The 17,462-nt window shown below is 42.7% G+C and overlaps 1 protein-coding gene across 6 annotated transcripts in view; it reads left to right on the top strand.

Moving 5' to 3' along the window:
* ANKS1A (ankyrin repeat and sterile alpha motif domain containing 1A) overlaps window positions 1-17,462 on the top strand; it is a 179,562-nt gene that overhangs the window by 89,030 nt on the left and 73,070 nt on the right. For all 6 annotated transcript variants that reach the window (XM_029944038.1, XM_029944039.1, XM_029944041.1 and 3 more), the window contains 2 exons: window positions 287-379; window positions 4,895-5,009. In XM_029944038.1, coding sequence (XP_029799898.1) covers window positions 287-379; window positions 4,895-5,009 — 208 coding nt within the window. The remainder of the gene's footprint in view (window positions 1-286; window positions 380-4,894; window positions 5,010-17,462) is intronic.

The raw sequence follows: 17,462 nt of genomic DNA on the forward strand, positions 1-17,462 counted from the left end.
CTTTCAGTGCTGAGATTTCTCACTGTGGTCTAGAATATGAAAAAAGTGTGTAACCTCTGCTACAAACATCAAAAAGTGAAGAGTTCCTGACTGAATTTTGTGTTTGGGGTTGTGTGTGTGTGCGCGCACGCGTGCACACACACGTTCAGATACTGGTCCTTAAATTTAGTCTCTCAAGGGAGTTCTTTACATTATTCTTTTTCGTTTCCCAGGGCTGAAATAAAAATAAGTCAGAAAGTTAGATACTTGAAAAAAGAGATCACAAAATACTTTTTCTCTTCTACAGAGGGAACGACCCCCGCCTCCAGCAAAGCCACCCCCTGACGAAGAGGAGGAAGACCGCATAGACAAGAAGTATTTTCCATTGACAGCTTCTGAGGTAGAGGGTTGAGGGCTTATTGCCATCACTGAAGTGCGAGTTTTCGGAAGGTCCATCAGATGTGTGCTTAAAGAAGCCTTCGCTTTCTCGTTTTCTTAGCGCCTCTTTGGGATTAGTCACTTTGTTTTGTGTGCATCAGTAGTCTGGAACAACATCTTTCAAACTCACTCAGAAGTAGTAAGCAGAGAATTTTAATGGAGCTGTCTAGAGGACAGGCCAGCTATCGATCTACCTCACACATTGAAAGCAAACCACGCTCATTCCCCTGGCTCCAGTGTCTACGCAGTTTGCCTTTCTGTTTTCGTACCTGTGTCATCTTTTGACCCAAAATGTAGAGTTTGCCTCTAATTAATCATCATCTTGTAGGCTGTGTCGTATCAGCAAGCTTTGGTGACTCTGCCCCAAAAGTCGTCTTTCTGTTTTCGAATTTTCCTTCTTCATTTCACATGAAGAATCCACCAGGACAAACATGGAAAATGTCATAAAGACCCAATTAGAAGAGAAATAAGAGTCATGGAGGTGGGAGAAATCAAAGAAAGAAGGTTATTTGAGAAGACTAGTTCACTTTTTTAAAAAAGAAATCTTATACTAGGGCAAATAGTTCTTCCACCTCACAAGGTTATACGAAAAAAAATCGTATTTTCCATGATCTTTCATTTTCATAATGTTCCTTTAATACTTGACACCATTCAGGGACCCCGTTTATTCAGCATTGATTCAAAGTATTACATAATTTTGTTATTTTGTAGCTCATTTGATACCCTGTTGTTCTTTCATTTAAAAATCAGGTAATATAAACTAGTCGGTTAAGTCTCATCGCTTTATCCCTAGAATTCAGAGTTAACTTTTTTATTGTACTACCACAGACCATCCTGTGAGACAGGTTTTTTTATCTAGTATGAATATGCGGAACCAGAAGGATGGCTTTAGTTTAACAAAATGTATAAATACAAGAAAGCGCTTTTAAGAATGTCAGGGTTGGAAATAGGGGAAAATTTTTATCCTAGGTACACGGTCTGTCCCTGTTTCTATCCTTTAATTACAAAATGCTTTTTATCATGTTTCAAGTAAGAGGTCTCTAGAATTACAGCCTCTAGGGTAATAATACATTGCTAGCAGATAGAAGTGCTTGAGCAAATCCCTGCATGTTTTTATGAGATTTGCTTCATTACTCCCTTTTTATAAGCAAAAACCTGGTAATATAGACCATGTTCATTGGGGCTAGGTCTCTATGAATGCCTTATGCCACCTCTTTAACAAGGACTTGGATTAAAATTTCTAATACCCAAGGATAAGAGCAAGGCTCTTAAAGAAATATTAGATAACAAGGACTTTCTATTCTCCCGAGGCTTTTTGGAGCATATAATTCGTTAATAACGGGGTCAAGAGATGGTGGAAGAAATCTCCATTTCTCTCCTGGGTGGGAGACTCTGAGATACTTCTTCTAGGACTTGCTTCTGAATAGTCTGGAATTCTGGGTCAGTTGGACCACTGCAGTCAGAAGTTAGGAGACCATGAGAACCCCGGCTTTGCTCACTTAGTGAGTTTAAGTACCTGAATACAGAGGTGATGCCCTGTGGGCCATTGTCGTGGCAAGGATCAAGGCAGGTTCTGTTTGCTTTGGTTTGAATGAATAGATCTTCTCCAAAAGTGGACTCTAATCTTCACTCCCTTTATTTCTTATACTGCCAGAGCTTTACTACCCTACACCTCATATCCTGGGAGATACTGGCTCATGACAGTCTAGACTTCTGTTGGCAGGCAATCTGCGTCAGTGTTTGTGCCCTATTCCTGAGGCTTGTCACTGTCAAGATGACCCACAGAAGGCTTTGAGGGAAGCTGAGTATAGCTGTGTCCAGAAGAGCTTATCAGATTAGTGACCAGGTCATGAAACTGGCTTCAGGAAATTAAACAGAGACACGTGCATGTGCACACATGCTGTTGAGATGTTTTTGCCCCGCCAAACGGGCTGCCAGCTGCATCAGACTGACCACGACCTTCTCTGTGTTCAGATGTGCTAAACATTCATGGGGAGTTGCAGCTGCTATGGTGTCCCCTCCCAGAAGACTGCCCCCCACCCCCGACCGGTCACTCGGTCACAGTTAGGGGGTGACTGCTAGCAGCTTCTCTTTGCAGCAGAGATGTTGCTTTCCATGTTACAGAGAAGGCAGCTGCTTTGATTTATTGCCAGCCCTAGAAGAAAGGGGAGAAAAGATGAAGGAATAATTAAGTAAAAAGCAGAATCTTCTCTGTTGAAAAATCAGTTATTGCCATATTCACTATGACACGGACTTCTTGAGTGGGAGTTAGGAAGGCTCCAAGAAAAGCAGTCTCTTGCTTTATTATGAGATTTTAATCCCACAGCTGGCAGGAGCCAGGACTAAGAGGAAAAGCTCACCATAGAAGTCGTCTGGATGTGAGCAGGGGACTCTCACAAGAGAGCTAAAGGCGGGAAAGAGTTCCAAATTAGATGGAAAGTCCTAGATCTCAGGAAAAAATGAGACCATCTTGGTCCAGTATCAGGGGCACTTAATTTTATGGCCCTGGCCCTGCTGGTTGCTCTGTAAAGCTTTGGGCCAGTCCCTAGACCTCCCTGGAACTGGGTTTGGGCATCTGCAGAAGGAAAGAGCTGGAGCCGGGTGCTCTCTAGCTGTGACTCTAATGGTACAGGTCCCTCCTGGCTCTAGCGTTTGCTGGTTTTTTGCTTCTCGTTGTCATGCCCAGGGGCAGGCACAGAGGGAACTTGGTCCAGTGGGCCTGGTTTTCCAGATGGTAGTCATCAGCTGTCCTGCTTGAGAAGAAGGGGTGGTCCGGGCTGTCAACTCCCTTTCAGAGAAGCATGCCGGGGGCTCTACCAGTGTCCTTGCTGTGTCCAGAACACTCACAGATGCGGCTTTCCGGGGCTCTCGCTCAGCGATGGCCACTGGTGTGTAGACCTGCAGAACACAAATTCCTGTCTGTAAAGCCGGTGGTATTAAGTTGACACTGTATGGACTGCTTAATGGTCCCTCTTTGTTCCCTTAATTGTGTTCCCATGAAGAGGCGAAAGGAATAAGTAATATAGGCAAATGGCTCGTTGTAGTGAAATAGCTTTTAGCCTCCAGGTGGCTTTCAGGAAGTGGAGGTTCCTGCTGTGCTTAGCAGAATTTCAGGAAGAGACTCTCAATCTGCCTTTAGAGTGGCAGCCTTGTTAACAAACCGGAGCCGCAGTCTCTCATTTAGTCTGAGTCTTCTAGAATCAGTGATGTCTCATTAGGCTGTAAGGCAGTGAGCTGTATCTCCAGGAGGCAAGACCCTGATGAGTCACGAACCTGGTGCATTTCCAGTGAGCTGTGGGACATGTCTGAAGGACAGGCTTCTGCATGTGCCAAAGAATCACATTCTTTGTGATAGGGCACCATTATTTGTTAGGTGGGCTTGGGAATTCCTCTGAACCCCTCCGTTCATAATATATCACTTCTCCTAGCCAAAGTGCTCAAGAGGACATTTTGTGCTTTACTTTGCTCTCCTAAAAGCTGGTATATGTTATTCTTAATTTGCCTATGAAATACATTGGATTCTTAGGACAAGTGAGGTGTAATTGTCCTTTAAATCGAGGCTCTCCATTCCCTCTCTCAGTGTGACCCTAGCACCGATGATGGTGTTTCTGGCCCAGTGTGAGGAGGAGGTGTGGCTACTTGGGTACCATGACCAGCTGTGGCCACAAGGGCCTCGGCTGCCTGACCTGGTTGGCAGGTGTGGGAGCCCGTGCTGGGCCAGTTCTCTCTGCAGAGAGACTTGGCTGCCTGGGTCAGGGATTTCTCCATAGATAGAGCTGCTTTTTCTCCATAGATAGGTGCCCTATCACAAATGCATACTGCCTAGCCACTTGACTCTTTTCAGAACAGAGATGGGTGGAATTGATTTAAACTTATATTCCCATAAATGCAGTAGGAAGCCGGCTTTTGAGAGAAACTTCCCTGTAACCCCCAGGACCTGCAGAGAAAGGCTCACAAAAATAAAAAAGGACCAATAGAGCACTTTGTTTCCAGTAAAGGTCAGTCATTCAGGGTCAGTCAGAAGTCACTTGATGCCCTCCTGAGAAGGTGGGAAGGATTCCAGCCTTAGGGAGTATGTGTGCGCATGAGGAAAGAATCGTGGAGAAAGGAGGCCTTTGTGATGTCCCATAGCTAAAAACAGCTTGGAAGGGACCGTCCACCCCGAAAAGACCATGCAGAATACTGGCAGAGGCAAGGGAAGGAAGGACCTTGGATTTTATTAATGGCTTTTCAGAGGATATAGTGAGGTGAGGAAAGGGGAGTGTTTTAATCAAAGGCCATTGAGATTCGAGGTGCAGGTGCATATCCAGAAAAGTGGTTGTGGTTCCATGTGACACTTGAGTTATTTAGCTTTTCCTCCCAACCCCCTTCTTCCTCCCTGGTGAAAAAAGGAGCCAGCGATCTTGAATTTGTTCAACATAATCTGCCTTGGTATTAGCCACCCACATAAGAAGTTCTGTGGTATTTTCTCTCTTAGGTCTTGGCCATGAGACCCTGGATTCAGTCAGGTGCAGCCAGGGAAGAGGATGAGCATCCTTACGAGCTCTTGTTAACAGCAGAAACGAAGAAGCTGGTGGACGGTAGACCAAAAGGTACACCCCAGCCCCACCCTGCTCCCAGCAGAAACAACCTTGAAAGGATTTTTAAAGTTTGTGGTCCTGAGTGGAAGGAGAGGATGATTTTCTTTGGAAGTTGGGTTTCTAGCAGTTGGAGGTGGTGGGTGTTGATCATCACCTTTCGCTGTCAGTGTGCTGTGTTAGAGTTGGCTCACTACCCTTTGGCACTCGAAGCAAGGAGGTGGTTATGTCAGACCAAGTGAGAACCACGGAAGGAGAGACGGCCCGCAGTGTCACAGAGGTTGATTTGGGGTCTCAAGTCATACACCCTCAAGTTAAGGCTATGGAAAAACAAGCCCAACAAGTCAGTCCCTTTGGGTGCAGGCTGACGGCACAGGCTCTGCTTTGAGTCCTGACCTCAGAGTGAGATACTCCTGGGGAGGGGCCCGTGATTGGCTGCCACCCGGTAACTAGAGTGCTCTGTCGCCTTGGCCTACTTTCATTGCCTCTGCAAAATTCTGTTTCCTCCGTGAGGGAGTGAGTGCTGCAGGACCAACCGCCAGGCAGACGGTGTAAGCACAGTCACGACAGAGGTGACCGGACAGTGTGTGAGAGTTCCGTTCTCAGGAAGAGCAAGAAAGGGCAGTGCCATTCCCCTACAGTTTGAAGGAACTTCTGTGGCCTCCCAGCCCTTTATAGCTCTCAGGTACCAGGTCCTTCATGGGGTGTTATTTGTGCCTCCTTTCAACGCTAAGATACTTGCGGTTCCGGTAAGAATGGGGGTTGCAATGGTTTCTGTGGAACTGCCTACTGCGGAGCCTGTCACACGGTAGGGGTGACAAAGAGAGCGTGTGTGTGTGTGTGTGTGTGTGTGTGTATGTGTGCGTGTGCACGCATGATGCAGTTGACCTTGTTTTTAATGGTCCTGTTCAAGAGGTTTCTCTTCCAGCATGCAAAAGCTTTGTGGTCATTTTATAGTGGTTGTTTTGTTTTGTTTTGGTTTCCATTTGGAGCTTTAAAAAAAAAAGTTATAATTTAAATACAGTAAAACTTAACCTTTTTGTGTGCAATTCTGTGAATTCTGACAAATACAGTTATATAACTGCCACCACGATCAAGACACAGAATGGTTTTATCACACCAGAAACTCCCTTGTGTCCGTTTATAGTCAGTCCCGCACCCCTCCCTTACCTCTGGCAACCACTGCTTTCATGTCTGTCCCAAGAATTGCACCTTTTCCAGAACGTCCTATAAATGGGAACCTTGCAGTGTGTACCTTTGAGTCAGGCCCCTTTCACTTAGCGTAATTCCATTCAAGATTCATCCATGTTTGCGTGCCAGTAACTTACTCCTTTTCATTCCCGAGTAGTAGTCCATTGCATGGCCGCACCGCAGTTTATCCATTCTTTAGTTGAGGGGCGTCTGGGTCATTGATAGTTCTTGGCAGTTACAAATAAAAAAAAAAAACCTACTACAAACATTTGCACACAGGTTTTTGTGTGAACATCGGTTTCGTTTCTCTTGGGGAAACACTAGGAATGGGATTGCTGGGTCCTAGGTGAATATGGGTGCACTTTGTAAGAAATTACCACACCATGTTCCATAATGCTTGTACCATTTTGGTTTTCCATCAGAGTTACAGTTGCTATGTATCCTCCCCTGCACTTAATATTGTCAGGTTTTCAGAATTATAGTCCTTCTGATAGGGTGTGTAATGATATCTCATTATGGATGTAATCTGCATTCCCCTAATGACTCATGGAGCAAACACCTGTTAATGTGATTGTTTGCTGTCCCTGTGGCCAATAACGTGTCTGTTCACCTCTTTTGTTGGTTTAAAAAATGGGGTTGTTTGTGTTCTTATTATTGAGCAGTGAGAGTTCTTTGTATGTTTTGTACATTATTTATCAGATACGTGATTTTCTCCTAGTCTATGATTTCTCCTTTTGTTCCTTTAACAGTGTCTTTTGAAGAGCAGAGGTTCTCGTTTTTGATGAAGTTCAATGTAGATAAGGTCACAACTATTTTTTCCTATATTTTCTTCTAGAAAGTTGTAGGTTTAAGAATATGATTAGATCTGTGACCATTTTGAGTATATTTTTGAATACGGTGTGAAGTATGGTAGAAATTCATTGTTTTGCACATGGTATCCAGTCGTTTCGGCATGGTTTGTCAAAGACCATCCTTTTCTTGCCTTTGTCATGTTGTAATTCTTGTTTAGAATTGTATTAGGTAGGCTAGTTCCTTTATCTTTCCATTCAAAAATTTAGAGTGAGCTGGTTGATTTCTATGAAACGTCCTGCTGTGTTGACTCTATCTAACAATTTGGGGGAGCTATCTTAACTGTAGTGAGTCTTCTAATCACATTGGTGGGCTTTTAATTACAACATTTAGAGCAAGTAGAGTAGAGCACCAATGCGTTCTCTTGTTGTTTAATAATAAATCATACTAAAAAATAAACCCTGAAAGAGCAAGTATTTAATTTAATGCTCTGTTTGAAACTGGTTCTCGGGAGAGTTTTTAGTACCAAGGAGGAAGGAGATTATAATTCTTTATCTTTTTCAGAGGCTCAATCTGGACCCTCTAAGGTAGCTGGCTTAGCCTTTGGAAGGAAGAAAGAGAAAGACAAACCTCATAAATGAGAACTGGTCTCCTTGGCTGCCAAATGCAGGTGTTTTTTTTTTTTTTTTTTTTTTAGTTTATTGATTTATTTGAGAGAAACAGAGTGGAGGAGGTGCAGAGAGAGAGCTAGAGAGAGAGAATCTCAAGCAGGCTCTATGCTGCCAGTGCAGAGCCTGACACGGGGCTCATACTCATAAAACCGTGAGTCGAAACCAAGAGTCAGATGCTCAACCGACTGAACCACCCAGGTGCCTGAACTGCAGGAATTTTCTGTCCCAAGTCAAGAGAGATCTCTAGGTTAAGGAGGGAACTGCCACAGAGGACTTAAGGCCTCCCATCTTTTCCTCCTTTGCTTTGGTTTCTTTTAGCTCGGCAGTACTGGGCTGTTAAAAGAGTGAGTGGTGCTGGAAGCAGATTTAATTGAACCACAGCCTCTCGGGTGTGCCTGCCTCCAGGCAACCTGCTCTGATCACTCAAAGAGCTCTCCGACAAAGGAGTTGAGGCATTAAATTTGAACATGGGCTCTGCCAGTTTATTGTAGCCTGGAAGGGAATGCCTGCTGAAGTTGGTAAATGTGAGGCAAGTCCGGAGACGATATCATGGATTAGTTAGTACGTAGTCAGTCTTTTCTGCTCTTTCACTAATGTCCTTATCTTAAGGCAGCTTTTAGAAATTAATTCATCCATTCTGAAAAGGCCATGTTAATGAGACTACCAGAGCTTTCAACCCTTCTTACTATAATTGAAGAACAGTATGAGGGGTGGGATGGGAGATAGTTTAAATTGCATTATTTTTTTTTTTTACATTTTTTATTTATTTTTGAGAGACCGCGTGAGCAGGGAGGGTCAGAGAGAGGGAGATACAGAATCGGAAGCAGGCTCCAGGCTCTGTGCTGACAGCTCAGAGCCTGGACCCTGCTTCCAATTCTGTGTGTCCCTCTCTCTCTGCCCCTCCCCGCTCATGATCTGTCTCTCTCTGTCCCAAAAATAAATAAAACATTAAAAAAAATAAATAAATGAATTGCATTTTAAGAGTACCTTTGTATTAGCTCACAGGAAAAAAAATCAAACAATACAGAAGTGAATACAAGTAAAATGCTCAAGTCTTTTCACCTCTCTGCTACTCACAGTTGTTTGAAGACCATACTTTGAAAGTATAGTATCTGCTTCAGGACATTTGTTGTCTTTATCAGAAAAAAAAAAAAAAAAGTGACTATGTGAGATTGTTTTATTTTTAACCTAAAATGTATTTTACAAACTGTTTTTCACACTTGTTTGTTTTTAATTTACCTGTGTATCATGGGTACAATTTATTTTTATTATTATTATTTTATTTTATTTTTTAGCATTTATTTATTTTTGAGAAACAGAGACAGATCATGAGCAGGGGAAGGGCAGAGAGAGAGAGGGACACACAGAATTGGAAGCGGGCTCCAGGCTCTGAGCTGTCAGCACAGAGCCTGACGCAGGGCTCGAACCCACAAGCTATGAGATCATGTCCTGAGCTGAAGTCTGACGCTCAACCAACTGAGCCACTTAGGTGCCCTCTTTTAGTTCTTGAAGATCTCCCTTACCTTATTCTTTTTTAATGGTTGTTAAATATCCCATGGCTCATTTTTCCATTCTCTAGTAGATGGATATTTATGCTGCCTCCAGTATTTCTCTGTTATGAGTCAAGCTTCTGTGGACATTATATGCACCTATTCTTACATGCTTATTTGAGTATTTCTTAAAAGACATTGATAGAAAGAATTAACCAGTGTACAGGTACAGATCTAGATGTAACTGGTGGAGCTAAATTGCCCTCCCTTGATGGTTTATGAACACACACTTTCCCGTTTCCTTGGCAACTTGGGGTATTAGCACTCGTGAATGTTTTTCACCGTGGTAAGCCAAAAAAGTGTCCTTTGCAGTTGGCCTTTGCCTGATCTAGTAAAATTAAGCATCTAGTTCATTAGCGTTATATAGTCTATGAGTGGCCTATCTCTTTTTTCTTTTCTATTTTTCTACTTAGAAATTAACGGTAGCAGATACATTTCATATAAATACTGATAATATTTGGCCAAAGTGATAACTCAGAGGAAAGTTTATATCCTTCAGTTTATTTGTTATAAAACAAGAAAGACTAAAACTTAACCAAAAGAAAGTAACAGAGGAATCAGTAAAGATAAAAGCAGATAGTATACTTCATATATTTTATGGTATGTGTGTCACATGTGTGTTAAAGAAAAAAATAAAAGCAGAAATGATGAAGTTTAAAACAAAAAACAATAGACTTGACCTTTACAATGAAAACTTGTTTTTTTTAAAGATCTATGACAATTCTGATCAAGAAAAGAGGGAAAAAAAACACAACATATAGGAATAGTATAAAGAACACATATAAGCACAGATTTAGAGACTTTTAAAATAATAGAATTTATAGGAATAAATTTTTGTGGTTAGTTAAATTGCTGCCATCTGCCTAGAACGAATTGTCTGGGAGCTATACCTGTCCGTCACGATGACTGGTTGAGGTGGGGTTTCCAGTAGCATTTAGTGCTTGGTGACTAAGCATCTTGATGACCATGTATGCATGGTAATCTGGTAGTTGGCAGATTGCCATTTATGTCTGTAGATAAAACAAAAACTGACAGAAGTAGAAAGCAGCCAATGAAGCAGAAAACTCATCCCTCTACAAAGGCACTAGGCCCAGATGGTTTTATGATAGTTTTATGCAACTAGGTACTCCTCTGTTATTTAAATTATCTCCAACACAGAAGTCTTCTGAAATCCTTATTCAGGGCTAGCATAACTAGCAATGAAAGCATATTTCCAGTTTCATGTAGCATAGTCATTTATTTCTCTTTCGCATTTAATTCCTTGCACTGGACACTCTGGACATACTATTCAGAGAAATTGGACAACTTTCCAGGTGTGACAGCAAATGGGAAAGTAGCCAAGAGCTCTAAAAATCATTGTTCTGTGCTGTCTGCAGCATCCGCTAATAGTGCTGAGGTCTAGGTGAAGTGGTTACTTAGCTTAGGACAGTGATGAATGATTATCTGAAGACAGTGATACATGTGGACTCTCTGGCATACAGCTGAAACCCTGAGGTTTTTTTGAGATGGAAGGAAGTCAGTATTCCTGAGAGCCATGCGTTTAGAGCTAAGTGAAGTTTGTGCATGAGCACGAAGACCTTAATCCACTTGGAGAGGAGGGAAATGTTATTTTAGCTTCTCCCTCTACTCCCATGCCCTGAGCACTGCCAGTTCCTGAGCTTTTAGAAAATTCATAGTATAAGCCTTGGCTTTTCCCTTTGCCAGCCTGACATTCTCAGGTATGCTTCCAACTGTAGTCCCATTTTTGTATTTGGTTTAGTAAGACTTCAGGAAGAAGACTTAAGTGGGCACCTGTATTCAATCCACCATCTTTACTTGGAGGTCCATGCTAGCTTTTAATGGTAGAGTCCCAGGAGTAAGTTTGAATGCTTTTCCCAAAGGCAATGAATAGAATAGAATAGAGTAGAATAGAGTAGAGTAGAATAGAATAGAATAGAATAGAATAAATATATGAGACAGCTTAATAATTAAGCCTTGTCTTTAGCAGCTTACTATCCTCTCATCTTCTTGAATTAGAGGAGCTCCTGCCAAAAGCCAAACTGTTATAACTGCCTTGCTTTTATCAATTTCTGTTTCTGAGTTGGAGTAGTTTGCTTTTCTTTCAATTGTGAAAGTCTTATGAGCTATACATCTGTATTTTTTTCCATAAAATATATACATATACACATATGGATATGTGAGACACACATAAAATACAAGAAAGGGCAGAATATGTTAAATTTTTATAAATTGGTATAAAGTAATTTGGGAGTTCAAAAGATGGATAAATTGTGTTAGTGCAGGAGATCAGGGAAGACTTTATAAAGGAAGTAGCTAAACCCCAAAATAGAGAATTCTATTTGGTAGGCAGAAGTAAGGCGGGAGGAGAGGGCATTCCAGCCAGAGGGAGTGGTACCAACAACAGTAAAGTGTTGGGAGATGATAGAGCTCATGTTTGGAGAATGGTAAGTAATGCAGTTGGGCTCAAATAAAGAACTGGTTGTGTAGAGTATTGGATCTCAAATGTCAGTCATTTTTACAAAGACAGTGCAGTGTTGTTGAAACTCTCTGAGTTAGATGGCGGGATTGAAGCCATGCTTTACATGCGTATAATTGTGGAATATTTGATTGCAGTTGGAAGAAACTAGAGGCAGGAATACCTTGAATCAAGAGACTTCAAGGAATCTCTTGAAGGAAATTAGGGTCCAAACTAGAGGGACAGTAGGAAGTGATAGGAAGGGAGGGTATAGATGGTATAGGTATTAAGAAGGTGGAATTAACGGAACCTTACAATCAGATGTGGAAGAATCAGAAAGAGGGGGTATTAAGGATGATTCTTAAGTTTTAAGCCTGGTTCTTTGGGAAAATATGGTGATGCTAACAGAAATAGGGGCTTGAGGAGGGACATGTCTGAATTCAGGAGGATGTTAAGTTCAATTTTGAATACATTAAGGATATTCAAGATAATGAATATTGTGAAAGATGCCCCATAAATAACTTAGAAATGTGGGTCTAGTGTTCAAGAGAGATAGAAAGATTAGAAATACAGATTCAGGGATCATCCAAGTGGAGATGGTGGTTAACATATAAGATAATCAATTGCTGAGGGAGAAACTAGAGAGGTAGAAGAAATCAAAAATATAGACAAGGGTAAAGAAATATAGAAAGATAACCAGGATAATGCAGCATCACAGAAGCCAAGGCTGAATGTGATGGAAACCCCAAAATAACTGTTGTTTAAATAAGATGGAAGTCTAGAAGTAAGAAGTTGAGGGCTAGTTTGGTAGTTCATGATGGTTAAGGAACTGGTCTCTTTCTGCTATTTCATGGTTCAAGATGACTCAGGTTCAAGCTGTCAGCATGAGAAGGGAAGAAAAGAGAGAAGGAGAGAACTTTAAAGATCTCAAAAGTTGCCCATACCCTTTTCTCTTAGAACCCATTGGCCAGAACTTGGTCATGTGACTATACCTAACCACAAAGAAGATGGGAAATGTAGTCTTTAATGTAGGTGACTGTGGGACAATCCAAAAAAAAAAAAAAACCCGAAACCAAGGAAGAAGGGGAGAGTGGGTACCGAGGATGACTAGAAGCAATGAAGACTAGAAAAAGAGTTCAGCAGTTAGAAGGCTATTGGTAAATTCATGACAGAGAGATATTTCCCTGAGGTAGGTGGGAAGATATCAAATTATCCCCAAGTTTGATGTGCATGGTATTGAGAGTAGGTAAGGAAGTTGGTCTGATCTAAGTCTTCTCGGGAAATTGATGTGATTGCCCAAGAGTATAGGTACTGTGGGAAAGAGGACAGTCTAAAAAGAATGGAAGAAATGAGTAATCAATCTTGTGGTGATACCATAGTCTTCAAGAGATGAATAAAAGGGTGACTTGGCCCGGTAGTGAACTTGGGATTATTGCTCTACCACTTATTGGCTGGTGACCTTGAGGAAGTCATTTAACTTCTTTAAGCCTCATTTTCTCCATGTAAAGTAAGGTTTCAAATTCTTACCTCTTGGTTGTAGTGAATATTAAAAAAGTCCTTAGCAGCACGTCCAGCATAGAATAACTAGTACCTAATACACTGCAGCTATTGAAAGCCAGCTGAGGACTCCATTGTTTCTTGAGTATTCAACAGGGCTCAACATTCTAGCAACTGGAGGAGAGGAAGCAAATGGTGGTGAATACCCAGCATTGAAACTGGCAAAAGATCAAGGGAAATAGAGATGGCAAGTGTGCTGTTAAATTAGGCACGCTTAAGTATCACATCATGGCTGGTTGGAACCTGATCTGAACAGAGCTAGTATATTAAATAGGGAAGTTTGAGGGGCCACAGAGAGTGAACAGACTCTGCAAGAGGAGTTTAAGGAAATGGGAGAGATGTAACATAATTGGGACCAAGTCAAGGTAAAATAGTCTGAGTCCCAAAGCTGGGCTGTGCCTGTGGGTGCTGCAGTGGGTGGAGGTTCCTGACCCAAAGGCTTTCCGCTGTGCTGGCACACATCACCCTGAACTAAACTTGTAGGACTGCTGGCCCTTCTCTGGCATTTGAGTTTTGTTCTCTCTAGTCTATAGGGCCACTTAGAAGAAACCTTTCTCCTTTGCAGAGTCGAGAGAAAAGAAACCAGCCTCTGTATGCAGTGTTAGCATGAAGAGCAGCTCGGAAATGGTTGTAAATGAAAAATGATGATAATGATAGCTACCATTTAATGAGTGCTTCTTATGGGCGGCCATGTGCTGAGTTCATCTACACTGATTAGGTCATTGTATATCTCATGACAAATCTTCCGGGTGGGAGCTATTTTTATCACTGTTTAATAGATGAGGAAGAAGTTTGGTGTTAGAGCTGGTTCTTAAGTCCTAGTCCAGCTGAATCCAAAGCCTGTTTAATCACAAGGTGAAACCATTTCATCCAGAGCCCTGCTGCTATTCACATTCTTAGCTTCATAGACGTAGACGGGAACTTAGTTCATCTAATCAGTGTCAGATCATACGAAATGTCAAAGGTGTAGACAATGCATCACGCCATTCCTTTTTTTAAGAAGAGACCCAGGGAGGAACTGTAACTAGGACCTCCCAGATCACAGTCCAGGTCTCTTTCTGTTTCTCTGATTGCCATGGACCACAGAATGGAACCTAGGTCTACTTGTCTTACCAGATCATGGTCGCCAGCAGGTGCCTGCATAACCTAGTCGGCACCTTCCTTCTGAGGAAAACACGGTGACTCTCCAGAAGTAGCCATGGACTTAGGAGTTCGTCTGGAGACGTGCAGTTTCTGGTGCTCACTCTGGTCACCGGGCAATTGGAGGGTTCCAGTCCTAACGGAACAAAGAAAGCAGAACAGTCTGGGTGGTCAGAGTAACCTTCCCCTCTGTGTCTGAGGGTTGATTTGACTTAGCAAGTTCTCACACACGCTGCATTTTTTTGCCCTAATTTAAACAGACGGGGGTGGGGGGTGACTGAAAAATGTGTAAATGTTAAAATGTTATTATTCAGAAGCCCTTGGGATCCCCCATGGATCATCATAGTAATTAAAATGCAGCACAAGACCCCTTGCTTCAGCGGCTCACAGGGTAAAAGGAAAATGAACACCCAGAATGAATAAAGATTGGAAGTTGAAGGGGCTGGGAATTAGCATGCTGCTGTGTGCTACTCAATAGAGCAGATGGCCTTGATATCTGGGGAGAGTAAGGAAACAGCTGTGCCTGTGTCCTGGCCCCTTGTTTCTCTCCTAGAAGGGCAGGTTGTGGGGGCTGCCAAAGGCAGTATGGGAGGAGGACTGGAAGCCGTGGTGTTTTTTTTTTTGTTTTCTGTTTTTCGAGAACGTGCGTGTGCACACACCCTTGTGCGTGTGCACATGGGAACGAGCCAGGGAGGGGCAGAAAGAGAGGAAGAGAAAGAATGAAGTTAAGCAAGCTCCATGCCCAGTGTGGAGCCCCTCACGGGACTCGGTCTCAGGACCATGAGATCATGACCTGAGCTGAAATCAAGAGTTGGACATTAACTGACGGAGCCACTCAGACGCCCCAGAAGCTGCGTAGTTCTAAGGTGGGAGCACAGTGATTCCCAGTCAGAGAAAGCCTAAGACCTGAGGACTCTCCTCTGCGAGTCTGAGAGTCTGTGAGTGCCCAGGCACCGAGTTTCCTGTCTCTGCTTTTTCTAATGTATTTCCACTGAACTTTAAGCCTATTAAGACCTTACTTCTCCTTCAATACCTGCTCAAAAGCTACCTCTTTTGAGAATCCTTCTGGCTCAAAGCAATCACACTTTCCTTTCTGCTCACTGTGCATTTGGCTTATACTTTTCTTAAAGCATCTATTAATTTTTGTGTTGAATTCTAGTCATTTGTGTATATGCTAATTTCTTTGGCGAGCTGGGAAGTCCATTGAGCAGACTTGGTATCTTCATCTTTTTTATCTCTTGGGTGGCCCCTGAAGACAAACATTTTGCATGGGCTTATTGATGAAATGGGTAGTTACAGTCACACTTCTGGGGCCTGTTTCTCACTTTAGCCTTCATTACCTTCTGTCTCTTCCTTCTGCTGTCAAAGAGTTGTAAGGGTGATGAAGGCAATGGATGTCTGTATGTGTCACATACACTGTCTTTGGTGAGCTTCTGCGCAAACCTATGAGGAACAGACAAGATAGTGGTCTCATCTGTGAGCAAAATATGCTGTAATGGGCCCTGTGTGGAGAACAAGAATTGTTAATATCTGTTGAGAGCTGGCATGTACCAAGTGTGGTACTCTGTGCCTTACACATTTAATTCTCACAACAATCCTAGGAAGTACACACCGTTATGATTCCAAAATTATAGGTGAGAATACGAGGCACAGAGAAGTTAATTTGCTCAATATCTGGCTCATGATCAGTGCATTATATTGTTAACACCTTGGCCCTAAGAGACCCAGTATTATCCTCACTTCACAGAAGGAAAGGACCACTGTGTAGTTCTTTTCCTGCCTGTTGATTTGCCAGGAAATCTAGCTTAGCCTTGGATGTAGTTTTTTATGGGGAAGAGAACACCAGCTTATTAAAATCCTGAGGATCTTAGATCTCGACAAGCTTTTCAAATACCAAGGTGTCTTTCCTAGGGAATTGCCTGGGTAAGCCATGTAATTATAAGAATCCCTTTCCATGATTTCTTATACCCCATAAAGTATTGGTAGATTGCATTTTCTCTAATGGGATTATGACTCTCAGAAATTCTTCCTCTTCACATATTTCCTCCTTCCATAAGTTTCCATTCCTTCTTTCTGCCCACTTCCTTCCCCAAGCATCTGTTTGGTATTGAGCTTTTGGCATCTGTCTCTCTTTCTTCATTGATGCCTAGCATGAATGGGTGGCTGTTAGACAGAGCCTTCATTGTCAGCTCCCACAGTGACAGTCAGAACATTCTCTGCAGCCTGGGTTCTGAGTCCACCCAGGCAGTGTGAGCCAGCCTAATTCCCAGTTCTGGACTCTTGTGTTTTTCTTTTGTTGTTGGACTCCGCTCCCTCCCCCAAAGTATTGTTAAATAAGGAGCTAGATGCTGACACAAAGGAGTGGAAGCTTGTGTTCCTGTTACCAAAGTCCTCTTTTTGTATTCCAGTGCAGTCCGGGGAACATCGCACCTTGGGCCAGAATCTGTAGGAAACTGGCCACTAGGGAAGGGTCCTAAAGGTAGCAATTTTGACTCTCCCCACCACCCTCTTCTAGGAAGTGGTCTGAACCACCGTAAGATGGTCATGTGTCATCTTCTCTGGCCCCACTGCGCAACACCACGGGGCCTCTTTGTTCGTGCTGCCAGTTGTCATATGTGGAATTCGTAGCCCTGAAGTCATGGCTTCCTGCGGCTGAGTTCAGCTGGATGGAACTCTTACATCTGTAGCATTTCTTCTTCCCTGGAGAAATAATTCAAGCTGTGTAGTGCTCTGGACCTGACCTTTGGGATACAGAGTTTGTGAGTTAGGGGTGTGAAAATCCTGAAGCAGTCAAGTGTAGAGGAAGGAGATGCCAAAGTTCATACTTCTGGGCTCCTGTGGATAAGTAATCAGAACCATAACGTGGAACTAATTGGCTGCCCGCCTTGAAGCCTCTGCAGGCTGGCCAAAAGCTGAACAGACTGGAGACTGAACCATTCTTCTTGAGAAAGTGGGGTGAATGGAACCACATCCCTGCTCAGACCTCAGGGTGATGGGCTCCTTATGAGAAGTGGTTGTTGGGATCCTTCCTTAAAGGCCACGCTGAAAGAGCCAGCCTTGTGGGACACTGGCATTGTGCAGGGGTGGCAAAAACTGTTTTAGTGCATCATATTTA

This window comes from Suricata suricatta, chromosome 7 (genome assembly GCF_006229205.1).
Source record: "Suricata suricatta isolate VVHF042 chromosome 7, meerkat_22Aug2017_6uvM2_HiC, whole genome shotgun sequence".
NCBI lineage: Eukaryota > Metazoa > Chordata > Mammalia > Carnivora > Herpestidae > Suricata > Suricata suricatta.